The 26,840-nt window shown below is 45.2% G+C and overlaps 1 protein-coding gene across 7 annotated transcripts in view; it reads left to right on the forward strand.

The window, feature by feature from the left end:
* ADAMTS9 (ADAM metallopeptidase with thrombospondin type 1 motif 9) overlaps positions 1 to 26,840 on the forward strand; it is an 80,247-nt gene that overhangs the window by 13,943 nt on the left and 39,464 nt on the right. For 6 of the 7 annotated variants that reach the window (XR_005954179.1, XM_041425549.1, XM_041425551.1 and 3 more), the window contains 19 exons: positions 1,005 to 1,291; positions 2,254 to 2,337; positions 2,436 to 2,557; positions 2,924 to 2,964; positions 3,077 to 3,182; positions 5,029 to 5,175; positions 6,041 to 6,182; positions 6,395 to 6,502; positions 10,956 to 11,101; positions 16,788 to 16,969; positions 17,070 to 17,206; positions 18,258 to 18,375; positions 18,640 to 18,735; positions 21,250 to 21,416; positions 21,525 to 21,654; positions 22,160 to 22,286; positions 24,074 to 24,284; positions 25,011 to 25,175; positions 26,300 to 26,464. Coding sequence is in view for 6 of the 7 variants with exons in the window: in XM_041425549.1 (XP_041281483.1) it covers positions 1,005 to 1,291; positions 2,254 to 2,337; positions 2,436 to 2,557; positions 2,924 to 2,964; positions 3,077 to 3,182; positions 5,029 to 5,175; positions 6,041 to 6,182; positions 6,395 to 6,502; positions 10,956 to 11,101; positions 16,788 to 16,969; positions 17,070 to 17,206; positions 18,258 to 18,375; positions 18,640 to 18,735; positions 21,250 to 21,416; positions 21,525 to 21,654; positions 22,160 to 22,286; positions 24,074 to 24,284; positions 25,011 to 25,175; positions 26,300 to 26,464 (2,681 nt within the window). In the remaining variant the exon portion in view is untranslated. The remainder of the gene's footprint in view (positions 1 to 1,004; positions 1,292 to 2,253; positions 2,338 to 2,435; positions 2,558 to 2,923; positions 2,965 to 3,076; positions 3,183 to 5,028; positions 5,176 to 6,040; positions 6,183 to 6,394; positions 6,503 to 10,955; positions 11,102 to 16,787; positions 16,970 to 17,069; positions 17,207 to 18,257; positions 18,376 to 18,639; positions 18,736 to 21,249; positions 21,417 to 21,524; positions 21,655 to 22,159; positions 22,287 to 24,073; positions 24,285 to 25,010; positions 25,176 to 26,299; positions 26,465 to 26,840) is intronic. The other variant, XM_041425546.1, reaches the window with a different exon arrangement.

Here is a 26,840-nt window from a genome sequence, read left to right on the forward strand (position 1 = left end):
TGCTTCCTCTAACCTACTCAATGGGTCAGATAAGGAAATGTGATATTTTTCACCACCATGACGAAATTAAACTAAAGCTACAAAGAGCATGAGGGTTGTAGCCTGGAGTCGTAGATGGGTAGTTCAGATCTGGCTTTATATTAAATGCAGAAGTGAACAGTCTTTCGTGGATGAATCACATTCAATTAGCTACTTCCTATGATGAACTGATTAAAAATTAAGTGGCATCAAATAAGCCTGATTTTGCTCTTACATTTAAATAATGCTATAATTACTTACTAATCAGATGGTAAATCTTAATTGTACACGTTCCATATGTTTTATATGCCTGTTCTCCCTCTTCACTTTGTCGTCTTTGTATCAGCATGGAGTATATTTTCAGGCTGCTTTTATGTTTGGCCTAATTGAATATCAAAAGCAGTATATGTGAAACTTCCTGAATTCTATTCTTTCACCAGTGGCAGCTGTGCTATTAGATGACCTTTACCATTCCTGTAGCACAGAATAATAAAGGGGAGGGGGGGAGCTGAAGCCCAGCCGTGTTATTGTTAGAGACAGAAATAAATCATATATAATTGCTTTGCTGTGAAGGCCAAATCCTGCCGTCCTTCATGCCTGAGTTAGAAATACAGGATTTGGACCTTTGTTTCCTGTGGTTTCCTGGCCACCTTGGACGTGCCCAGAATCCTCACGCTGCTGCTGCAGTGGCTAATTACCATTGCAGGGCTCCATCCCTCCTGCACGGACCAGGAGCTGGCTCTGGTGCAGGGAATGTCCACCTCTAAGTGCTACTGGCTTCCCCAAGGTGGCTTTAAAAATGAAGCCTTAGATGTTGAATTACATGGTGGGCTTCCACAGAGTGCTTCTGTTTCAGTTCCCTGCTTGTTTGGAGCAAGCCCACACAACTTTGTTGAGGTGATAGGTATTTTGACTTAGCATACATGTGGTATTTATTTAATTCACTCCAGAATGTACTGTATGTTTTTTCTGCCTTTTAACCATAGCTCATGACCACAGTCACAAAAAGAACAAGCGGAAACACTGGAGAAGGCAGTGGGCAGAGAGCAGCATTTTGTCTGATGTGGAGATGTTGAAACACAGCCTGGAAGTGAATTCTTTTTCTGGGGACAGCAACAAGACGGGGACCATTGGTGAAAAGAAGAGCCACAAGCGAACGAAGCGGTTCTTGTCCTACCCACGTTTTGTGGAGGTGATGGTGGTGGCTGACAGCAGGATGGTCGCCTACCATGGAGCCAACCTGCAGCACTATGTCTTAACCCTGATGTCAATAGTGAGTGTTCAACCAGGGCGAGTAGATTCACCCTCAAATCATTTTCTAGTGGTCACAGAGCCCCTCTCTGCTGTGTTCATATGCAACGCCATCAGTTTGCCTTCCCTAGGCATGGAGATAATGCTGGGGTTACATCAAAAGTGGTAAAACATGGCTGGAAAACGCTGGTTGGAGACTTCTTTCCCAGATCCATCATGCTTCCTGATCCTTCTCACACCTCTCTCTTCCAGCTTTCTGAGCATCAGGCACCATGAGCAATGTCACTGGTTGTTTAGTCCACATGCTGTACTCTTCTTTTTACTTAAGTCCACGTGAAATAACAGCTGAATTAAAAAGTTACTTTGGGCACTGTGCCTTCCAGGGGACTGAGGCTGGTAGGTTATGCAGTTGCCTGACTTCCCTTGCTGTTGCAAGGAGAAGGAGCCTGTTGTCACCTTCATCCTTAGTATAGTTGGCTTTCCAGGCTAAGAACAAGCACCTTAGTAGCTGCAGGTACTAGGATGCAGTAGTGCAGTTTCCAGTTCTGTAGATGCAGAGTGACTGGCAGGGAGTATCCAACATATTTGTGTCTCTGGGGGGATGTTCATCCTGTTTGAGGGTAGAAGCGCACTGAATATGTGGTCTGAAACTGCCCATGTCAAAATCAGGCACTTGGAAGAATAAGTTGCTTTTGACAGTCTTGTTTGGTGGTCTTTGTGTCTCAGAGTAGAACGATCCTTTAATTTGGTGAAAGGTGTGATAAAGCAAAAGGAAATATTGGATTTCTGTGATACCAGCAGGTTTTTTTCATTCTAAAATTGTGCTTCTGCCAGGAGGTCTCTCGAAGTAGCATCAGAGCACTGAGCAGAGCAGAAGAGCAGCCCAGGAGAAAAACAGTTGCAAAATAGAAAATATGTGTGTTGTCTTAATTGTTTGTTTCCTTGAATGTTAACAGTAATTCCAAATATTGCTTTTTGAAACAGGTGGCTTCTATCTACAAAGACCCAAGTATTGGAAATTTAATTAATATTGTTATTGTGAAATTGGTCGTGATACATAATGAGCAGGTAATGGAAATTATTTTCTTCACCTTCTTCTTGACAATGGCATTTGTAGTGAGCATTGTCATGATTAAAATACCTGCTTTCTGTGTGTTGCTTATCAGGATGGCCCTGCAATATCTTACAATGCCCAGACAACATTAAAAAACTTCTGCCAATGGCAGCAGTCCCAAAACCACCCAGAGGGAAGTCACCTTCGCCATGATACAGCCGTGCTTGTTACCAGGTGTGGTGAATATTCTCATGAACACTGTAGTCAGTTGTGTGTCAGGGGCCATGAGCCTGTAATATATGGGAAATGTTCAGGTTTTGATGTGCATGTAATGATACTTGCAGTTGGGGGGAGCATGTGTCCACCATAACAAGAGATGATTTTGAGAGGTTCAAGGCTGTCTAAGGTCTGCCTGTGGGTTTAGCACAAAATGAAAAACTGACTGTGGTGGGGAGTTAGTTTGGACTCTGGATGATGTGGCAAACCAGCAGGAGAAGGTCCATTGAAGGACCAAGAGTTGTTTCTGCTGTTGTTACTGTGCTTGTACCTTAACTTACTGCTGCATTGAGAATTAATGTGTCAGATCTGTTCTGCTTTCAGACAGGATATTTGTAGAGCACACGACAAATGTGATACTCTAGGTAAGGAAAACCTTTTGTTTGTCTTTTAATAATTTTTTTTTTGTAGTGACAATGTTAGTTGTCTGTGCTGAACATTTCTTTTTCTATCATAAACCTCTCTGTTCTCTCCTAGGTCTGGCAGAGCTGGGCACGGTCTGTGACCCATACAGGAGCTGTTCAATTAGTGAAGATAACGGACTGAGCACTGCTTTCACAATAGCACATGAACTTGGCCATGTGTATGTTTTATGTAAATATATTTACATTTAAATAGCCCAATATTTATGCTAACTAGGGCTTGCCAGCCAGGCTGGGAACTGGTACTGCTGAGCCTAATTATTTGAGGGGAGATCAATACTTGGCTAGAAGATGCACCACTGAGGTATATGAAACTGTGTAGTGCTCTGGAGCCTACCTGAGAGCAGCCAAACCAGCAGGGCCATGTTTTGGGGAGGACAAATGACAGAGTACCACAAGCAGCACCTAAGAAATGACATCTTGACCCAGCTATTGGAACTAGCCAGGGTTTTGGGCAGAGATCCTTGGGGAGGACCAGGACAAAGGATGCTGGCACATCTGAACTATCTTTTGGGACTGAAGTCTTCTCTGAGAGCAGGTCCTCAGCCTGCCACAGCTTGTCCCACAGCTCTGTGTGGTGCTGGTGAAGGCAGTGCAGCAGCTGTGTGTGAAGGAGGAACTTACCTCCATCATCTGGGAGGTGATGAGGTGCTTGACTGAGCTCTTGAACTGTTTCATCATGGAAAATCTTGTGCTGCTGGACATCCCCAGAAGAGACACTGCCATTCACCTCCTCCAGCAGAAATTTCTTCAAACGATTTTTGCTTTTTCTCACTACTGAGGCTTTTTCTCACTACTAAGAAGTCATAAGAAAAATCACCTTAGATCACAGAGTCCTTTACCCCTGACTACAACCTTAGGCAGCTGATTCAGTCCCAAACCATCACACGCCTGCTTTGCAGTGGAGGTCTGTAGGTGTGGGATGGATGAGTACTTGGGAACAGATCTCTCATTGTTCTAAACTCTTGTTTTTCTTCGTGGAGAGCTGGCTGAGACAGTCTATTTTTAACCACAGTAGTATTTGTTTAAATAAGACTTCCTGACAGAAAATCCCCAAAGTTTCGGTGTTCCCCACACCTAACCTGTGCCTAATTCCTTTGCTAATGCTGCCTCAGAGCTGCTGGGGGGTTAGCAGTGCTCCCGAGCAGGAAATGCCTCTGTGCTCTTTTTTTCAGAGAGCAGAGTGAAAAGATGGTTTGTTGGAGGCAATCTTAATGGAATACAAACTCCCCAGCCTTGGAACACAGGATCACACCAGGTCACTTCCCCTTCCCCACTTCAAACAGTGCAGCGCTTTAAGCCGCTCTGTCTCCATTAGTGAATTTACCACATTCTTCAAGGTGTCATGTGCTGCAAACTTCATGTTGGTTTCTGCTGTACCAATGCTTGCTGGCATTTTGTAAACCTGCCACATAAAGTATAAGAGCCAAGTCTATCCCTGGTGCAACCCCCCCTTAGTGTGGCACAGGGTATTCAACTGCATTAGAAAATATTTTGCACCCAACAGGGTATTGCCTGTGTGCATGAGGGTCTGCAGTCAGTGGGCTCATGTCAAGCATCTCCTTCAGAATTCCCCAAGATCAACTCTTGGATCTGTGGTCAGTTCCAGAGTATTTGCCATTTTTATGAAGGAGGGGCCAGACTCCAGCCTGTCTGCAGGATAGCAACTGTCAGCTGAAAAGGAAACTGCAGCTGGATTTGCATCTTACTCCAGGCTCCCTGGAGGACTTGTCTGGCTAAATATATGCAGTCATGGAGTGGAGAGCTTAGCAGGGTGCTGCATAGCTTTTCCCAGATGAGTGCTAGAAACCCTGTTCATTAACACTTCTAAATTTATTATGAATATGTTTTTATTAATACTTTTATTCTGTAATATCTGTCAGCAGCATATTTAGAGAAAATTCTTGGGTTTGCTTGCATTTAGTTCACACTGTTGCCCTTGCTATGCTAAATACTTGATGTTTGCCTATTAAGTGACTCTACTTTTTGCTGCTCTTTTCCTCTTAGATTTAACATGCCACATGATGACAATCAGAAGTGCAAGGAAGATGGAGGTAGAAACCAACAGCATGTCATGGCACCAACACTGAACTTCTACACCAATCCCTGGATGTGGTCAAAGTGCAGTAGAAAATACATCACTGAATTTCTGGAGTAAGGCCTTGCATATGCATGTGTTTGGGCTGTTTTCATATGTCCATGTGTCCCATGGAGTTATTCAGTTAATTTGGAGCCCTAGTGTGCAGCATTTGGAGGAAATCAGAGGGATTTGTGTGTGCATGCATCCTTTACCTAGAGCAGGAATGCACCCCTGGCATCCAGTCCCTGCCAGTTCAGCCTCATGATAAGCTGGCAAGGACCAGCCTCTCAATGGGGAAGAATAAGTCTTCCCCCATGGATATTGCTTTTAAGGAATGTGTGTTCTCCTCAAACCTGAAGAATGACTTTTCCAAGCTTTGTGGCCCAGATACGGAGCTGTGTTTTAGAAGGCAGATTGAATCTGCCTTTCTGCTCCACAGGTCAAGATAAAGACCTGGCACTAATCCGTGTGGGAACACCGTTCCAGGAGCCCACGGGTCAGTTTGATGCATAGTGATTTGCCCATTTTGCTGTGATGCCTTCCCATGTGTTGTGGTGTGGAACAGAATGAGAGCCATGATGGTGTTCTGGCAAATCCAGGAGCTCAGTGTCTTGGGCAGTTCTGCTAATCAGTGATTTATTTTTTTTCTGAATCCTGTATAAAAATGTGCCAGTGCTTGCTCAGCAACTAAATGCACACTCAGAAATGCTTTTGCCATGGTAGCTGACTGTGGTGTGACGGATGGTTGCTGTCACACCACAAGGGTGATGGTGTATGGGTAACACACCCTCCTGTGCTTGAGTTTGAAATAGTTCTTGTAGTGCTTGTTAAATACGGCAAACGTGGTGTACAGCTGCCCTAAGGCTAATTCAGGCAAACACAAGTGGGTTCTGATCTCCCACCTCCTGTTTAACACCAGTATTCTGATTTGTGTTGTAGCACTGGTTATGGGGAGTGTTTGCTTGATGAACCTTCATCAAGAACTTACACATTGCCTCAGCAGCTCCCAGGGCTGATTTATGACGTCAACAAACAATGTGAGTTAATTTTTGGACCCGGATCCCAAGTGTGCCCCTATATGGTAAGTGAAATTGCACACCTTATTTTTCCTGGTTTTGCCAGAGCAAAATAAGGTCTCCTGGGGTTGGATGAATGGCAGACTCACAATCCATCAACTTACTGTCAAGCTTGTGAGTTAATGATAAATCCTGGGGGGATAATTTCATAAAGGATCATCTGTCTGGTAAGGCATGTGGTACATATTTAATGTTTTGATCTCTGAAATCACTTAAGCAGATGCAGTGTCGGCGACTTTGGTGTATCAACGTCGATGGTGCTCACAAGGGATGTCGAACCCAACACACACCTTGGGCTGATGGAACAGAATGTGAGCCTGGAAAGGTCTGTAATACCTGGTGGTTTGTGCCTTTTGGCTCTATTTCCTTGGGCTGAGGCTGAGCATATCAGTCAGAATCATCCTACCCTAATGTCAGTTGTGTGGGGCACAGCTCTGACCGCAGTGCTGGAAGCCCAAAGCAGCTTGATGTGTTTTAAGCCTGGTGGTGCCTGGGACATCTCCAGCCCAGATAACATAATTAAAGTCAACTTCTTGGCATAACATTGTTTAAAGCAGGTATTCCTGGAGTGCTTATCTTTTTGAATTAATGCCCTTGAGTGAACTTTTGAGCAAAACTTTTGCAAAGCTTCCCTAAGCTTTTGTTAGAAATTGCCTATGTGATGTGAGCAATTAGTAATTCTGTGTAACATAAACTTGTCAGCTGGCTTTTCATCTTGACAGCTTCAGAGTAAAATATAGAATTGGTTGACATTTTATGTATGGAACATTTTTGGCAGTAATTCATAGAAACTTCCCATTTCCATGTGCAATGTTAATTTCCAGCTAGCATTGTGGTTTCTAGGATAAGTGTTTAATTTTTAGTTATTCGTATCTGTAGAAAAATAGTTGAGAGCATTTTTCTTTTATTGAGATACTGAAGCTTTTGAATAAAAATGCTAACTTGTTCTTACTATTTGTGTCTGAACAAAAGTATTCTCCATCTGTGTCTAGTAAAAATAGTGTGATGTTATTCTACACGGTATAGCTTAAAATTTTGCTTTTCTGGCTCTTAAGATCAACATTAATAATAATCATGTTTTCTTTAGAAAGAGTCAAAGTTTTAAATCGTAGTCTCTCAAATGTACTTTAATAGAAATTCTGGATGCTATTTTAAATGTAGTTTTCCATGCAGGCTGTGGAATTCTGGAAATTTATCTTTTGATGTATGTGTCTGAAAACTCGATTGTTCAATGACACTTGACTGATTTCCTTCAGGACAATGAGCATCATGTGTCAATTTGCCTTCCTTTCTTAGGGAAAAGTGCAATTGCAGATTTGTTTTTATTGTTGAGAAAGTGCATTAGAGATGTAATTGGAATGTCTAATGTTTTTCTGTAAAATCACCTTTTGAGTGTAAGTATCTGCAGAGTCCCTGTGACTTGAGACCTTGTGCCCTCAACTTCTTTGCTGGTGAGCTTGGGATATGCTCACTGCTGAAAGATCAGCAATAACTTTGAAATGTTCTTGAAATTCCAAAAATCTGGGCTGCAGCAAACCTGCACTTACCCTTGGATATGACCAAGTGATGTGCAAACAGCAACAGCTGAGCAGATCAGCACCCCCTCAGAGCCACCCCGTGTCATGCAATGTCCAGCTGCATGGCTCTTAATGAAGACTGTGTCAGCAAAAACATATCAGGCCACAAATTTAGACAATCTGACACGTTGATATAAACTAGATGAGTGTGATCTGAATGTCTCAGCTTAGAGCACGTGGGCTCTTAAGAAAAGCTATGACAGCCCACTCGTGTTCAGGCATTTAAATGTGTTCTCTCAAAAGGGCTTTATGGAGTAATTTTGCTGTCTGTGTGTTCATCTGATTCAAGCTTAAAGTTTGGATCAACATAAACTTTGTCCTGCTTGGTATTTACTTGGGCTCGTGAAGTGCTGAGGTGCGAGTCTGAAGTGTTTTTCCTTGGAATAAATTGCTATTTTGGTACTCTGCTGTGGCCAGGAACCCTGTCAAACTGCTACTTGCTGACTAATGCCTCAAGTCTGCATGTTTAAAGCCTGTGCTGTATGGGTTGGCAGACGGAGAAAATACCATTTTTTGTAGAGATATCTTTGGAAATAAGAGAGCCTGAATAGCTAAAAAAAAGATCTAGCTAAAATTACTGGGATGTAGATTTAACTGGGCTCTAAATTTACTCTTAAATCAAGGGCATTAAAAAACATGGGAGTATTAACTTACACATATTTTGCATGTGAGGACACTGAATCTGATACTGCTAAATCAAGCCATAAACCCAGCCCGGAGTCTGGCTTTGCTGGGTGATGGTTTTACCATGTTCCACAGAACCAGCTCATTGTTGGGTGGAGATAAATCTCTGAAAGAAGATAAAAGGGGTTGTAAATTCGGGCCACTCTCCATTGTGGTTTTCAGAGTTGTTTAAAGAATGGTAACAGTGGAGCAGATGAACAGTAATGATTGGTGTCTGCTGCCCTGTGGCAGCAGGTAGTGTGTCTGTTATGCATGCATGGAGCTGCACAGCCCCTTCTGCCCCCTGCTACTCCATTCAGCCAGCCAGCCCAAGGATGGCAGCTGGATTTGGGGAATTATCTAGAGCTCTAGGAAAGGAAAGTCTGCTGTAATGTCTTCCATCCCTGCCAGTGCTCTCCAGCTCCACTGTGTGTCTAAGATATTTTGAATTTGCTCCAGACAATCTGCCTTTTATTCTCTTCATTCTGTGAGCTGTAAGCTTATAGGAAAGAGAACCCTGGCAGGCTTTTCAGTCTTTCTGCTGTATCTCAACATAGAAATTATTTTTAAAATATGAAAGGCATAAAGGTTGCACAGCCAGACTGTTCACAGTCTGGTTCCAAGAAGCACCATTGCGTTTTCATGAGATAATCTTGCCATTTATTTAAAACAGCTGCTCTTTTCCCCTGCTTCGCTTTACCATCAACTCCAACCCCCAAATTTTTAATAAAATCAATGAATGTAGATGACTTCCTGGTTAATATTCAACCATGAGATGGGAGACATATAGGTCATGTCACGGTCTGTAAGCTGTGTTCATTCACTAGTTAGCTATTCAGTCATCTTCCCTGGGTCAGTGGTGCCAGGCATGACTCTGGTTAGATATTTAGCTGTGAGCATCAACATTGCTGCAAGAAGTTCTCCACTGGGACAGCACTGTTGGATTGGTGTCGTGCATTTCTGTTGTTTAGTGATAGCTGTCAGACCTGTATAGGAACCGACCCTAACCTTCAGGTTTTCAACCTCTAAATGCCAGGAAGAGTTGTGCATTGTAATTTGTCCTGCAGCAAAGAAACAGGCATTTCAGCTGATTTTATTGCTGTTCTTTACTGTAGCAGATGGGTTTTAGTCAGTTTTATCTGGGGAGGCAGATCTTCAGATGAAAGCAAATCTGGGGAATTTTGCAGCCTAGAGACCGTGCTTGTCTCTGAGCAAACACCACATGCAGGACTCAGATTATGAGTTCTTCAGCTGTCCTGCAAACCATGTCCATGGGCAAATGCACATGAGATCAGCTTTCTTCGTCAGCAAAGCTATGTAACAGGTTAGCCTTCATGGGCAAAGGGTGTCCCACGTGCTGCAGAGCTGGTGTCCTGTGGGATGCACAGCTCCGTGACAGCTTGATTCTGCTCTGTTTTCCTAGATAGCTTTATCCAAGGTGGTTCATAAGGGTGTCTAAAACAGCAGGATGAGCTTGTGGTGTGTCTTGACACAGCCTTGTTGTGCTATTAGTGGAAAGGCTGGAAAAACACAGTGCATCAGAAAATTTGACTCTGTTCCCATAAATATCATCAGATCTGAACAGCACCTGGTGCACAGAAATACTGCAAGGGAATATTTTAGCAATGCTCTCTGCCTGTATTCTATAGTCTGTAGCCTCTTCTAATCTGTGAGCAATCAGCAGTGTTTGGGCTTCCCATAATTACGCATATTTAGGCATCTGCATGTCTCTGGGTTTAAAGAAACTATAGCAAGCACTGTTCACTGAGAAGGGACATTTTTCCATCTATTCTGGTGAGGCCAGAAGGTGACTCTTCCTCACTTCTGCAGAAGTCTGTGTAGTCCATGTAGTAAACATACCCCAAAGGATACAATTTATACCATGAAAATAGGGATAGGGGCTTGCCAAGGTAACTTAATCCAGTTTTCCAAACAAAAGAAAACGAGTCATAGCTGGAAAGCAGAAGTGTAGACCAGGTCTTGGCAAGTCCTATGTTATGTCTGAGTGTAAAAAAAACCCCTTGGGCTGGAGAAATTAATTTTTCTATTTTATTTGCCTTTTGGATTTGGAAGTTTTCTGCTTTGGGTAGCTGTGGGGAAGTTTGAGTTTTCCCTGGTGTTTCTCCTCGTTGCCTGTCTCCTCCCCTGACACAGCTCTCTGTGCAGAGCTTCTGCAGCTCTGCAGGAAATCAGATAGAGCAGCTTTTTGAAAAGCCGGTGCTGTGAGCTTGCTGTGCTGCTTAGCACCAGTAAACAGGGAATATTTAGTGGTTGCTGTTGTGTTTAGTCTTCATCCCATAAATCATTCCACAGACTCAGCACCTTGCCTTTACTTTGCCATTTAAGGGTGTGGAGAAAGAAAAATACGGGGGTGACAGACAAAAGTAAAAGTATATCAGTTTTACTTGATTGCAAAATCATTGTGTGTGGCTGAGAAATAAGTGAGGCTGAGTCTTGTTGCCCAAGCTGATCACTGTCGGTCACTCATAATGCAAAGAGCACAATCCCACCTTTGCCATGTCTCTCCTTCACGTGCAGCACTGCAGGTTTGGGGTGTGTGTGCCCAAGGAGCGAGAGGCGCCGGTGACAGACGGAGCCTGGGGCTCCTGGAGCCCCTTCGGGACCTGCTCGAGGACCTGCGGCGGCGGCATAAAGACGGCGATTCGAGAGTGCAACAGGCCCGAGTGAGTGCACAGAGGGGAAGGGCCGCAGGGTGAGATGGGGAAAAGCAGTCTGGGCTGCCCAAATGGGCTGAAATCAACTTTGGCTGTTCCCAGTCCTTGTGAGTGCCAGGACAGGTGGCTCTGCCCTGGGGATGGGTGGCTTTGCTCAGCATGGGTGAAGCAGGATCTGGTCATTGGTGTGTGGGTGAAGTGCTCTAAAAGAGATCCATTCAACAATGAGGGATAAAAAGCTGATACCTCCATGGGTTTATTACCTTCTGTTTTCCTGTAGAGGCACAGCTGGGGTCCCACTTCTAGAGGTGTTTTTCTTTCTCCAAAGCTGTGATTCAGAAAGGAGGGAGAAAGGAAGGAGCCTTCCTTTTTCACCATTTTACCCCTGCTTCAGTTGCTTTTGCAGCTGTTCCTAGAGGCCTTTATAATAAAGTTTTCTACCATGTTATTCCTGCTTTGTCTGGTTTTGCAGCTTTTGGCTGCTTTTGCAGCTGATCCTTTATACAGTTATATTTCAGCTGGTGCAGACTAGCCAAACCTCAGTAGAAATCTGTGCCCCATTAAAAAGTGGTACTCAAGAATGTTTGCTATCAGCCTGGAATGCAAAATCCTGCACCATTTGAAATGGCAGGGAATTTTGCTGTGGCCTTCAAGGAGACAAATATGTAGCTGGTGCAATACTAATAGCTTGAGCAACTGGTATGAAAGCAGCCTGTTTACGTAAATTGTGAATTGTGCTGGTTTCTGTTTAAATGCCTGCTTGCAGAAGAAGGGGTAGGCAGGAGGCTTCCTGGGCTTTTATTTGGAACTGAGATACAGAGAGCAGAGGGTCTGTGGGGCTGGTTGCACTGAGGGGTCTTAAAAGATTCCTGTTCCTCATCACTGGTGTTTGATGGTTTATTGCCAAGGAAATTGCCACTAGAAATGTGCCAGTGATAGTTTCATCACTGCTGATGGGAGAAGGGAGAGCTTATGCCTATGACACTCATGCTGTGGTAACAGGAGGGGCCGCCCAGCACAGCTGGGCAAGTGTCAAAAGTTGAGGCTAAGAGAGTAGGACACCAGCACGTTAATTAAAACAATGCTAAGAAAAACACAAGTGCAGAGAGCTCTCATCTGGCTGTGCTGAGTCAGCACGCTCCATATGGTCTTTGGTAGCCATGGAAAGACAAAAAGCATCTTTGCATCTCTGCTGCTGAAACTTTGGATGCTGTCAGCGAGATGTGTTCCTGTCTTCTGAGAGGCATCTGTTCAGACTGATAGCTTTTTGTGATAGAAGATCTCCTTTATCCTAAAGGCTAGCCAAGGGATTTGAAATTCCATCTTCCCTGATTGCTTGTGGTTTGTATCCTGGTGCTTCAGTAGGTGTATTGCTGTGGCTGGGATTTGCAAAAGCACCTAAACACACTCGGCACCAAGCTGCCCAAGAAATCCTTTATGATTGATAGTGGTTACTTTCCAGGCCCTTTTCCTGAGCCTTGTGCTGGCACTGGCCTCTCTTCTCCAGCCCCTGACAAGGTCTCTGTGAGGAATAGTCTCTCCTGGCACCACCCACAGAGTTTTCCACTGGTTGTTGTTGGTTTGTGCCTGTAATTTGACACCACAGGGTGAGCTCCCACCACCTGTGTCCCCGTTATCATGGGGCTGCTAAAACGATGCAAATGGATGAACCCCACTCTCTTGCCTTTTCTCCTCCTCAAAGTACTTCAGAAAGAGACAGTTTCTCCTCTGTTGTAGAAGGCAGCAGACTCAACCCAGATGCCTCGATAAAGGTCTGAAATAATTCTCAGTAAATCTTTTATATTTAAAGTTGGTTTCGCTTTTTAAAGTTTTTTCTGTGCATGAGAATCTGGGGTGAGATCTTGCACCCAGTAAAACATTGTGTTAAATCTGGCATTGAAAATTACATCTATTCCCTCCATGCTGCAGAAAGTGAAGCTGCAGCTCCTGCCTCTCTTTGTAGAGTGCTCTGACACCTACATGATGAGTATCCTGCAGGGATGCAGGAAGAGCTATAAGCCTCTGGAATGGCAACAGACTGTTTTGACATACCCTGAAGGAATGTGTTTGCTAAGCAGACCAGACCCTTCCCATTGAGATTGCCCACATGAGAATTTGAGCCTGGCTGCTGGACAAAGCCCGTGGCTGTGGTGCATCATCAGAGGGTCTGTGGTGCAAGCCCTGGATTTCAAATAAAGACATGTTGCAGAATTATGGGACAGGGCATATTTGATAACATGAAGAACATAACAGAAGCCCTGTTTTTAGGAATGGCTTTTTGGATGGGGGAATGCTATCTCTGGATGTGAGTCAGATCACATTTGCATTTTAGGCTATCACAGAAGTATCCACCCGTGCTTAACTGTCTGAGCCTGACATGTAAACAAATGTATAGATAACTGTGCTAGCCACCAGCCAATTCCCAGTCCTAGGGTTTCCTGGAATGTGGGGAAGGATATCTCAAACTGATCTGTGCACACTGGAGCTTCACAGATTCTTCTGCAGTCACACATGAGCAGAGCCTCAACATCTGCAAGTGAAAATGCTCAAGGTGATGGATTAAGCATCGTGTATGTCAGACCTGTTGGGTGGGAATGGGGATGAGACCCCATCATTCCCTGGGCTTGAGAGTTTCTGGGCTGCTGGGAGGGGTGCAGTGGGTCTGGGATGTGTGCAGGAGCCTGTCAGGGGAATGATCCTGGATTGAAAGTGGGCCCATGCCAGCTGTTAATTGGTCAAATAGATGACTCTGAGAGAAGGGAAATGGAATAATGTATTGCTTTCCCTTCTGTCTCTGTGGTACATTGTTGATGATCCATAAAAATATTACACAGAACAAAGTATGCTGTATTTCTTCGTGACACTGAAAATTGATGTTATTTGAGGGTGACTTCTTTTTCAGGGTCAGCTCTTTCTGTCCCTCAGATTCTGTGAGAAGCAATGCTGGTTAAAAACACTCTGAAACTGTCAGGGGAGTTTGGAGCTGTCTTTAAGTGTCAGAAGTGTGCTTGGCCCCCAGCATTGTCTGCAAGGAGATTTACTGCCAGGGTTACAAAGCTGACAGTTTGCAACAAGGTGGCAAGCTTTAGCATCCTTCAGTTTGTGGTGTCTGTGTGTCAATGTTATCTCAATCTCAGGGGTCATGTCTAGCGAAGAGAAAACTAAATAGTAGCTTGGGATTTTTGGATTTTATCAGACATACCTTAAAAAAGAAAAAAAAAAGGCTCCTGTGTGTTCTTCATGTTCTCCTTAACTAAATAGTTGAGTTTCATTTTAGTTAAATTGATTTATATTGGAAGAAATGTGGTGGCCATAAAAATGTTGTAATTGCAATTTTTTTAAAAAGAAATGCCCTCTTAAAGGTTTGTATAGCTCAGAGGCTTTGTCAAACTGCAGCAGTCCTGCAGAGGTACAAATGTTTTTGAAGTGAAAATGATGAATCCTGTTAATTCCCCCATGAATGACTCAGACTCACCCAGGTCTGGAGTGTGCTGCTGCCATGATTAAGAAGTTTCCCAGTGCTGTGTAGTAAGGTGGTTGGGATGTCCCTTTGTAGCTAGAGGTAGCTCATGTGTCTGCATGGGAATAGTCCATGGGATGGGCTCTGGTATTGGGAAACCCCCCAGCAATTGCCATTGTGCCTGCAAGGCAAGGAGGAGTTCGGGCTGTGTCTGCAGGGGCTGCTGTGCTGGGATAGCCCTGGAGCTCTCCCAGGTGTAATCAAGTAAGATCTTTGAAGTTGTTTGTCACAACAAGGTGGACAACAGACTAAATCAGTAAAAACCAGGTTGAGACTTACTCCTCCACTAGGAACTGTAAAGGTGTAAAATCAGTCTGTCATCAGGAGTGTGCAATGGCTACTGTGCTGTTGCTTGGGCTTTTATCACTGGTACTTGCTTAATTGCAAACACCAGAAACCTTTGAAGTGACAGGCATTTCACTTCCAGATGGCATCTGAGAACTGCCCTCAGAGCAGGTAGAGCTGGTGTTGATAGCTATTGCTTAGGGCTATGCATGAGGACAAATCATACCCTGTGGCATTTAGGATAGGACTAGAGGGGTCTGCACCAGATCAGTGAGGATCTCAGTGACTGCAGGACAAGTCCCACGTGTGTAACTGCTGGTGCTCAGCATCTCACCTGCAGCTGCTCAAGGACACAACTCCTTCTGCCAAACCTGTGAGCATCCCTAGTGTGGTGCTGATGGGGTGGTGGGAAGTCTGCCTCCCTTTCCTGGTTTTGCAGGCAATCTTTTGGCAAGGGGAAGCTGTTCTGTGCTTCTGTCTCCCATTTCTTTCACAGGAACTTTGCTTCTTGAGTCACAAAGAATTTTCAAGCGTAATAGTGAAGAAGTGTTATTTGTGGGAGAAATGGCACTGCTGGGCTTCCTGAGTGATGGAGGTGCAGAGATGCTAAAAAATTCTGTTCAGCTGCAGGAACTTGTTGACTCACTGTGTGTAAAGACCACTGTGCAGGTGCAGGAGGGTGCCATCTCTTTTGTTAGAGGTGCTGGCTGCATGCAACGTGGAGATCTCATGGTGAGCACCTCTGTTCTGAGGACAGGGGTGGCTCCCATTTATCATTCATTCATCTGCATCTTGAAGGGTTCTCCAAGTGTGCAAACCTTGTGTGTGTTCCTTCCCAACTGAGCTCCAAGGGATGGAGCATTCTGCCAGCATCCCTGGGGCACGGATGGGCGCCTGGTCCCCAGGTGAGGCAGAGCTGATCCTGAAGAGCAGTCCTGGAAGGCAGGAGTTGTGAATGCCCAGTTGTTGGAGCCTGCCAAGTCACTCTTCTGATTGCACTTCTTGCTAGTGCAGGCATTCATTTTTCAGGGGGATGGTAGAAGATGTAGGTTTGGTGGTTATTTTGATGTGCAGCTCATTCTTGCACCACTGCTGGCAGCAGATGGAATGGGAGAGACTCTTTCAGAACTCTGAGTGATGTTCTCTGGCAAAGGCTTCATCTACATATGAGAAAAATAGTTTTATGACTATAACCCTGAATCTGTGACTGAGGAAATTTAAAATTATAGCTTCTCCTAGGCTTATCTACTGGGTTTTATGTGGCTTGGATGGGATCTCTCTTCCCAGTTTATACCAGTGCCATCCTGCTATAAAATGGGGGTAAGTTATTTATTGGCTGTCTTTGGTGCTTTCTGGAATATATGGAGGTAAAGTTGTTTCAAGGTGCTCAGCATTGCCATTTTTAACATTTGTGGCTAGAAATCCTGAAGGACTAAGTGCTGCCTAACATTTCAGCCTCTGCAGAGAAGAAAGCCTTTTCTCCTGTAATGTTTAGTTATTTGCAACCCACTAGATCAAAGGCAAATTGTCAGCCACAAAATCCCTAGAACTGATGGGGTTGTAAGGAGACGTGGGCCTGAGTGGGATCCCTCAATGTGAAAATAAATCCTCAGGTGGGAAGAAGATGTTGCTCTTCCTTTCTGGTTTCTCTCACTACCATGGCATCAATCAGAAAGCAAATATTCTCTTTTTCATCTGATTTTTTTATTGCATATGTGGGATTTTTGTGTTAGGCACCAGCATGACATTTCCTGATTGTCATCTGGGGATATTAATTAAAGGTATGCAGAAAGATAGAGCCCACGGAATGCTGTTGCAAATCCTGATTGCACTGAACCGGTTGCAGAATTGCAATTGCACCTCATTTCCAGCCTGGTGTTGTCTCTGCAGACCCAAAAACGGTGGGAAGTACTGCGTGGGTCGTCGCATGAAGTTTAAATCCTGCAACACGGAACCGTGCTCGAAGCTGAAGAAGGATTTCCGGGATGAGCAGTGTGCCGACTTTGACGGGACGCACTTCAACATCAACGGGCTGCCCACGAACGTGCGCTGGGTTCCCAAATACAGCGGCAGTAAGTGGCTGGGGGGATGCAGATCCTGCCTCCTGGATTGCTGCCTGGGGGTGAGGGTGTTCAGATAACGTGCTCCTGGTCTCCCTCCCTCCCCCCGCAGTCCTGATGAAGGATCGGTGCAAGCTGTTCTGCCGGGTGGCGGGGAGCACGGCCTATTACCAGCTGCAGGACCGCGTCATCGACGGGACGCCCTGCGGCCCCGACACCAACGACATCTGCGTGCAGGGCCTCTGCCGGGTAATCATTGTCCCTCCTCTTCACCCAAGGGGGATGGCAGCTTTGTAGGGCAGGCTAGCGCTTCTGTGCCCTGCTCCAGGCAGCAGTTGGCATGTCCTCTTTGCTCAGAGGGTGCCAGCAGTATCTGCAGGCTCTGTCAGCCCCAAATGGTCTGAAACTTGTGCCAGCCTCCAGATTTGCCAAAGAGCCACACATGGAATCATTGGATCATTTAGGTTAGAAGAGACCTTTGAGATCAAGTCTAGCCATGAACCCAGCAGTGCCAAGTCCACCATTAAACCATGTCCCCAGGTGCCATATCTACATGTCCTCTGATACTACCAGGGAGGGTGACTCCACCACTGCCCTGAGTAGCCTGTTCCAGTGTTTGACAACTGTTTTGGTGAAGAATTATTTCCTAATATCAAATCGAAACCTCCCCTGTTGTACATGAGGCTGTTTTCTCTTGTCCTGTTGCTTGTTACCTGTGAAAAGAGCCTGACGTCCACCTGGCTACAACTTCCTTTCAGGTAGGTGTAGAGAGTGAGAAAGTCTCTCCTGAGCCTCTTTTACTCCAGGCTGAGCTCCTCAGCCACTCCTCATCTTAGTCCAGATCATTCACCAGCTCTTCTTAGGACACAGTCAAGTGGAACATGTTTGCACATCTGCCCTAAGTTACTGAGGGCTGTGGAATCTCAGCCTAAATCCCAGGCTTCTGTGTTTTGCCCCAGTTCCTTCTGCTCAGGCCCCAGAGCCCTACATTTCCATTCACAATTGTTCTTCACACTTTTCTCTATGGGAACAATTGATGCAAGAATTTTTTTCTAGTGAAAGCGTTACCTGGTACAAACAGTTGTTCTGATTCTTGCTTTGTAAAAAAGCCTTTTGTTGTAAAATCTTATGGGATGGCTACACTGTAAATCAGTGGAAAAAATGTAGGGAAGCAAACCAGTTTATCTCATAGCAGCCTTTTGCATACACAGCTTTTGTGTGCCTTAATTGGGAGATTTGTCAATGCTGTTCTAGTCTGTATTTGCTCAATCTGGTTTTTTTTTCATTTTTTCTCTTAAAGCAAGCTGGATGTGATCATGTGCTGAATTCAAAAGCAAGAAGAGATAAATGTGGTGTTTGTGGTGGGGATAATTCTTCATGCAAAACTGTTGCAGGCACATTTAACACGGTGCATTATGGTAAGAATCTGTTGCTAAAAACTTTATAGTGAAAAAATGTGGGTCTATAAAAGCCATTACAACACTTAATCTACAAAAACACCAATGTAAAACACAAAATCCTTCTAGCTATAGTATATTCCATTTTATAACTATTTATGCTATCCCTAAATGAAAAGTATCAGCTTGTGTAATGTGAGGTAACTTAGCTCATTTCCCTTCCCCTGTAGAAAACAAATCAAGTGCCTGTGTAACAGCCTTGACTTTCTGTTACATCTTTCCTAGGTTATAACGTTGTGGTTCGCATCCCAGCTGGTGCCACTAATATTGATGTGCGTCAGCACAGTTACTCAGGGAAACCAGAGGATGACAACTACCTGGGTGAGTTGTACTCCTTACTTCACTCCAGAAATCTGCTTGGTTGTCTGGTTGTGGTGATGTATCTACTGGCAGCTCTCTGCTAGGGAGGTTGAAGAATTAATTTGAGGGAGGTGTTTTCTTGGTGAGAATTTTTCTATGTCTGCCAAACATTCAGCCTTATCGTCTTCCTTTTTTTTTTTTTTTTTTTGTTCATGCCATCCTAGTTACAAAGTTTGGGAGATTCAGCAGTTATAAGAAATATTCCCTTAGGGTGTGTCTAGGGCTGTGAAGGATTGTTGAGCCTGGGTGGGAGCTGAGGGACAAAGCTGGGAACCAAACAGAATTCTGAGCTCTGCTGGAGTCTCCTCACTGCAACTTTATCTCTGCTGTCACCATGCTTTGGTTGGTGCCATGTCCTGAAAGATGCTTGTGTAAACACATACAAAGAGAAATTATTTTCTATTCTTCTGAGGATAATAATTCTGATTTCAGTTAGTGAGGTCTTCATGTCCCTGCCTGATAGTGACATGTAACTGTGAAGAAATACCCTGCACCAAAGATGTTGGTTTGATTTAAACTTAACAGTAACTTGGCCTTTGGCTGTTGGAATTTCATAAGCACTGTTCTCTCTAATCTGTGGCTGTGTCTTTAGAGGCAGATGAAAATGCTTGTGGTGCTGTGTTAGACCACTGTGCTACATGCACATATATGCTGTTAGCATGGTCATGAGTGTCTTTTTCACTGTGATCACTGACTGACCCCCTAGATAGTTTGGGCTCAATAGCAGAGATAACACAAATGAACATCACAACTGATGTTACACATCCCAGTTGAAGGCTGATTTTGCTATTAAGTCCTGTCAGAGTCTCTGGTCCTTCTCTTTTGCACACCCTCTTCCTTGCACCACTGGCTGTGTTCCTGTAGCACAGGGTGCTGTAGTTACATCTTTGAACAGGGCACTTCATCTTGTTCTATCTCACCAAGCTCCTGTAACTAGGTATGTTAAAAAGGGGAGTTGGCTGGTGGCCCCTAGCCCATCAAAGGTATAGGGACTCATAAACAAGTAGCAGAGACTACCATGCACCAAAGGGAGGCAGTGCTGACAGCCTTGGCTGTTGCTCTGAAATGCCATCCATGTGCTGGACCCTTCACTGAGGCAAAAAGTTGAGGTGGTGCAGCATGAATGCACATCAGCACCAAAAAGTGTTACTGAGGTCTCTGAGTTTTCTGTCTTGAAGAAAGGAGCCAAATTTTATTTTTCCTCTTTCCTGGGAAAAAACAATCCTCCCTATGTTATGCCTATTCAAACTGGTTCACCCCAGAAGGAGCCCCAAACTTCTCAGCTCTTCTTGGAGGGCCTTTAATCTTCTTGGGAAACAATGAAGTCAAATCTTCTTTAATGTTGCTTTAATATTGCTGGGAAAGCATCTCTTCACATTAGGCCTGACTGGAAGCAAATGAGAAGTGTGCATGTGTCCACTTACTTTGCAGCTCACTGAGTGTGAAATCTTGGGCCCTCAGTTACTGTGAACCTTGTAGTTGCTTAACAATTTAGGAGGAATTTGATGTTGTCATCAAGTCCAAGATGTACCTACTGTTATAGGAGATACAGTAAAAGAGAAGTAATCCTTTAATGAGTTTTACTACTGCCTAATAACATTAAAACCTCCAAAGTGTGAAACTTGGTTGAGTGTAGCCTCTGCTTTGTGAGGTTTTCTCCATCTATGTCTTTTTGCTACTAATCAGTGTTTTGCTTCATTATCTCTCCTGATTGAATGGAAAAACTTTCCCTTTGGTGTTTTGGTGTTTAGATTTTTTCAGTACAGGGGCTTTTTAGTAACATAGCTGTGATGGGTGAAATGGTGGGGAAACTAACTTAGGAAATTAGCTACATAATCGCATTAGTGTGAAGTTGTGCAGCAGACTGCTGTTTTCAGGAAACTGTTCCTTTTATAAAGCATTTAGGCTTTAAGCCTCCAGTGCTCTCACATACCTTAAGATTTGAAATAATAAAAAGTATGGGGGGAGGAGGGAGAGGGAGACAAAGGGGGAGATACTGACCAAACTCCCTGTAATTATATACTAGAAAATTATGTTTAGGTAATTAGGGTGCATACATTTACTCTAAGAACACACCTGGAAACACCAGGGAAGACACCTATCCACGCAGCTCATGGAAAGTTTGGACAGGATTATTTCTGTGGTATATGTGGGAATACAGCCTATGTGTGCTCCTTGCAGCAGCCAGCCCAGAATGCCTTTTGGATACCTCTGCATTGGGTTATGGATGAACTGTTTAGCAACAACTTCAGGAATGCAGCCTTCATTTTTAGGAGGCTTTCCAGTGGAGAAAGGAGAAGGCAGACTGTCTGCAAGAGCTCTGCTGCTCACTTTACATCCTTACTGTTTGAGAGTGCCAGTGGGCTTTTCCCCCACCCCCCCAGAGAAAGGAGCACTGAGAGCAAATGACCCACGTTGTTATGTATGTATGAGTTAATTCTGCCTCTTTAGTTCTTGTTTTTTGCACCTATGCAGCCTTATCTAACAGTCAAGGAGACTTTATATTAAATGGAGACTTTGTCGTCAGTATGTTTAAAAGGGAAATCAAAGTTGGGAATGCTGTGATCGAATACAGTGGCTCCGATAATACTGTTGAAAGGATTAATTCTACAGATCGGATTGAGCAAGAAATAACACTTCAGGTGAAGTATATGTTGTGTGTATGGACAAGTCTGCCCAGCACTGTTGGACTGAAAACAGTGAGCAGTGGTATCTGTTGGTTTACTCTGCTTCATTTTTCTTCCTCTCAGGTTTTATCAGTGGGCAATTTGTACAATCCTGACGTTCGTTACACATTCAATATCCCTATTGAGGACAAACCTCAGCAGTTTTACTGGAATGAGCATGGCCCATGGCAGCCCTGCAGTAAGCTCTGCCAAGGTGGGTGCTTGGGAAGGGTAGTTTTGTCCTGCATTCATTTGGGGTCTGGGCACAGCTGTCAGATCCCTCTCTGTTTGATTTCTTTGAGATTCTCATCCTGTGGGTACGATTGTTTTCCTGCAGTGGAGGGTAACATCTACAAGGTGCTTCTGGGTTTCAGAGCAGGGCACTGTACATCCCCTCCCAGCCAGGTGAACCTCACAACCTGGTTTGCAGGTGAGGAAGCTGAAGCACAGAAAATGAGGCATTTCCTAAGGGTGGCCACCCTGCTAAATACTCACTCAGAGCCCGTCCTTATGGGGGTACTGCAGCTCTGCCTGTGTCCATCCCATCTGCAATAAACCCCTTCTGCGCTGCTTAGTCTTAAACCCCCTCCCTGTTTCTGACAGAGGTAGAAAAGCACCCCTAAACATCTCTGAAATACTACTATGAAAGGTTTAGAGAAATAACTGAATTGATCACCTTGCTGCATGACTCAAACCAAGTGCTGGTTTTCTCTCTGCAGGAGAACGAAAAAGGAAGCCTGTGTGTAAGAGAGAGTCAGATCAGCTCACGGTGTCAGACCAGAGATGTGATCGAATTCCCCAGCCTGACCCCAGCACTGAGCCTTGTAACACAGAATGTGAATTAAGGTGCATTGTGCTCAGCCATGTATATAAATAACATTGTGTACTTATTATTTACTCCTCTTTCCTTTCGCTTCTCACCCTAATTCCTTTTCTCACCAGCCTGTATTAGATTTTGAAAAAGAAAAGGATTGGTAGTTTCCTCTTTGTCAACCAAGAGGGAGTTTCATCCACCAGTCGTGTTTTGAAAGGCATTTTTCAAGGTTTTTACATTTCTCTTGCTGGATTCAATTAGAGCTAACTATAACAAAAATTCTCTAATTTTGAAAAATCTCCCTGTGCAGAACAGGGCCTGAAATTTGCATCTGCCTTCATCAGAAATGCTCAGCACCATTCTACATACAGCCTGCAAAGAGGGAAAAACATAGCTAAGACTTGGATTTATCGCTATTTATTTAAAGCAAAGAATAGGCTTAAGTGTAGAATGGGTTTGGGGCTGTCCCTAGACAATTCTTGGCAAGCTGGAATTGATGGAGTACAGTCTAAATCATCACAACCCATTTTCCTTTAAAAAGCAATCTGTTTTCCTTCCTGGGGCTTAAATGTGGTGGCATTAAGCGTCCGCTGGTGAAGCAATTCAGAAGGCCGAGTTTCCCGAGGGGTTTCTCCAGCCCTGTTAAAGCGGGGCTGTGCAGGGCCCGTGCGGGGCCGGGTTGTCGCGGTAACAGCTGTTGCCATTGCAACAGGTTGGAAACTTGAGAAGGGCAAAGCAGGAGTCTGAAAAGCATGCAGGGATGTGAGGCTCCCACCAGTCAGGAGCTATTGATTCCAAATCCCCTTGATCTTATTCTTCTCTGGGCTGTGATAGAGTTTGCTCTCTTGGCTTAGGAGTGGGGCTTTCCTGATCCTTGTACAGGCACAGGCAGAAGCCTGAGGATGTCCAGGACCCCTAGAGGATGTCAGTGTCTCCTCCTCCAGAAGCCACCCGTGCCAGGGGTGAGGGGCAATGAGCTCCTGTTGGCTTCAAGGTCTCCAGCACCTCCCTGGATCAGGCCTCATGTCTAGCATCTCATTCCAGAGCTGGGTTGGTGTGAAGGAGGAGTATCCCCAGGTGGGTCCTTGGGGGCCTCCAGCACCATCCTTGTTGTCCATCTCACAGAGGAGGCAGCAGGGTGGAAATCTGTCAAGAGAGAGCACCTCTAATCCCTGCTGACACAGCTAGGGCTTGAGTATCTTGTAGCAAGTTGTCTCACAGAGGTGGACAGCAAGGTAGAAATCTGTCAAGAGAGAACACCTCTAATCCCTGCTGACACAGCTAGGGCTTGAGTATCTTGTAGCAAGTCGTTTGCTTGTCCTTTGGAGAGCTGAAACTGTTTTGTGGTGTCCTTTATTGTGGGACACCTCTCCAGCCCATGCAGATTGTTTTCTTGTCCTTTGGAGAGATGAAACTGTTTTGTGGGTGTCCCTTATTGTGGGACACCTCTCCAGCCCATGCAGATAATTTTCTGATGCTGTATTTTCCAGTTTTTATGCCAAGGTGGAAAGTGCAGGGGAACATGGGGTGGAAAGCCTTCAGAGCACTGTTCCTTGCTTGGCCATGAAGTCCCCTTGCCACCTTGGCTGGTCCCACAGGATTACAGTGTGGCTTTGCTGTCTTTCTTTTGCTTAAGAAAGACCTTCTGACAGTTCCTTCCCTTCAAGCAGCAATGCCAGGTTAATTGTAAGCCCCAAAGCACTGGGAAGTGTGACACAGAGCCAAAACTTCCTGTTCAAGAACATATATTCCTTATTTCTGTCAAATACCCTTGAGCACGTTCCCTGCAGAGCCCTGATGTTTGCTGTCCTCGGCGCAGGTGGCACATCGCGAGGAAGAGCGAGTGCACGGCGCAGTGCGGGCTGGGCTACCGCACCCTGGAGATCTACTGCTCCAAGTACAGCCGGCTGGAGGGCAAGATAGAGAAGGTGGATGACCGCTTCTGCAACAGCCAGGCCAAGCCCAGCACGAGGGAGAAGTGCACTGGGGACTGTAACGTGGGAGGATGGCGGTACTCGGCCTGGACTGAGGTAAGGGATGCGCCGTGGCACGGCGAATGCTGCTCCTTGCACAGGAGTACATTGGGCTGTTCAGGTTGCTAACAGAATATATGTAAAATATGGCCACAGTGGTTCTGCTTTCATTGCTTCCTCTGGAGGACGCTCTAGTCTGAATCAGCCTGGTACTCCTTACCTTCCACTGCAATTAATCTATACTTTAAGTATCCATCTTCATGACGTGAAGCTCTGCTAGCTGCCTTCTGCCAGCAAGGCCAACACCACTGCCAGGATCTGGGGAGGAAATGCTGCCGTCATCAGAGGACTTCAGAAATTTGTTTCCTTTACACATCTTAGCTTTTGCATGAACAAGAAAATTCCTGAATGCAGGCACCAAGAGATTGACGAGCCTAGGGTTTTCCAGCGAGGGCACAGTAAAGGGGGGCTGGTCAGGGAGAGTTAATCTCTCTTAAAATGAGAACAAGAAGCAGCCGTTTAGGAGATCTGAAAGGCAACACTTGTAAAAGTAATAATGGGGTTATATTCTGAAATGAATTTGAGAAACACATTGCCACGACATTTTATTAAGCTTAGCAAGATTAGCTTTTTAAAGGAATATTTAAAGTAAAAGCCTGTTACTGAAAGTATAAATTGTTGTTCTGGAGGTTTCCTGCAGTCACTCCACGGTGACTGCAAAGAGGGAGGAGGCAATAGCAGTGGAGTGGCAGGAAATATTGACTGGGCGTGTGTCCTTTGCAGTGCTCCAAGAGCTGCGGCGGGGGCACGCGGCGGCGGCGAGCCATGTGTGTGAACACCTACAACGACGTGCTGGACGACAGCAAGTGCAGCCAGCAGGAGAAGCTGACGGTGCAGCGATGCAGTGACTTCTCGTGCCCGCAGTGGAAAACCGGCGACTGGTCCGAGGTGGGTGCTGGTCACCACGCTGGGCTCACCCTGCTGGTCCTCCACCCTGAGGGGCTGGTGTCTGCAAAGAGGTGTCTCCATCCCTGCTGGTCTGTCCTGGTTTGTTTGTGCCTCCTGCTGAAGGTGGCAAGCCTGTGCACAGGGAGGCTTCAGACAGGCGGCAAAGTCATTGGCCTTGTTACCGCTGGTCAAGTGGCCACTTTCCCTCCTGCAAAGCCACAGGGGGTTAATGTCTCTGCAATCCTGCAGTAATTTCTCCCCAGTTTTTCTGTAGTTCTGCTGTGCATTTGGGAAGAAAAATACCTTCTGCCCTCATTTTCCCTTGAGATTGTCCTCAAGAGCCCTGGCAGCTCTGGCTGTCACTGGAGGGCAGGATTGCACCCTGCTGATGTTTTGCTCAGTCTTTCTCTGCTGTTTATTACTGCTTCCACTGCTGCTGGTGTTTTTTGAAATGCAGCAAAGCTATCTTGATAGGTTTGTCTCTGCAGCAGGACTGGGGGTCCTGGAGAACAGTCTTCAAAGGGTGTTCATCATCTTGTTGTCAAATTTCTCTTGTTTCTGTGAGTCATGTTCTTTTAGGGCATAATGAAAGCAATTAAATGGGAACAGGGATTGCTTTCTACCAAACGTGGTAGAAATCTTCTCATTCGAGCTGGTGGCAGTCCAAGCCACACTAGGCAGTGGAAGAAGTGCTCACAGCCTGCAGAAGCCAAGACCCTTAAAATGCACACTCAGAAAGAACAAGATTTTTAGAAACACCCTGTTGTGCACAGCTAAAACCCCACAGGGCAGTGCTGTGCCTTTGCCCTGTGTCTCACAGCTGCTGGAAGTCAAGAGCCTTTGTGTTCTCATTTTGCCCATGCTGAAGGATTCTAGACCAGCTGTGCTCTCCATGATCCAGCCCCTTCTCTAGACCAGCTCCTGAGAGCAATCTTCTTGTTGACAAGACACTCCCCTGTCTTCCAGGAGATGCTGATGTTACCTAAAGAGCTGTGCTTCAGCACCAGGATTTTTTTAAGCAGTGGTTGCAGTAGATCTCAAGGTTTATTTCCCAGTGCCATGGCAGGTGCTGAGCTGGCAGTGCATCCCCAGCACCACCTGAGCTTGCACTTTTCTCCTCACAGTGTTTGGTCACCTGTGGAAAAGGGCACAAGCACCGCCAGACGTGGTGCCAGTTTGGAGAAGATCGGTTGAACGACAGGTTTTGCGACCCCAAGACGAAGCCGGAGTCGGTGCAGATGTGCCAGCAGCAGGAGTGTGCCTCGTGGCAAGTGGGGCCGTGGGGACAGGTACCACACAGCCCCACAGGGCTCCTGGCTGGGGGACCCTGGATAAGGGTGGCTGGGGCTGGGTGCTGCCCTTTCATCCAAATTCAGCAGCATAACTGTGTTAATTGATTTGCACACCACAGCAGCCCTTTGTTTGCTTGGGTTCAGCAGATAGGCAGCAATAACAGTACCTGCCCTTTGTGCTAAATTTAATCTCTGTCATACTGAATTGGCCATGATTTTGAAAAAAAAGGGGTTTCCAAGGTTACGCTCCTAAATCCATATTTAGGCACATAAATACATGCCCTAATTTTCACAGAAAAGCTGCTTGCGTTGAATAACTTTTGTTGCTTTTAATGTTTTCCAGTTTCTGGGTTAGTGAGGGGTTTTTTCTGTT

This window comes from Onychostruthus taczanowskii, unplaced genomic scaffold (genome assembly GCF_017590055.1).
Source record: "Onychostruthus taczanowskii isolate IOZ18803 unplaced genomic scaffold, ASM1759005v1 scaffold9, whole genome shotgun sequence".
In the NCBI taxonomy this organism is placed as follows: Eukaryota; Metazoa; Chordata; class Aves; order Passeriformes; family Passeridae; genus Onychostruthus; species Onychostruthus taczanowskii.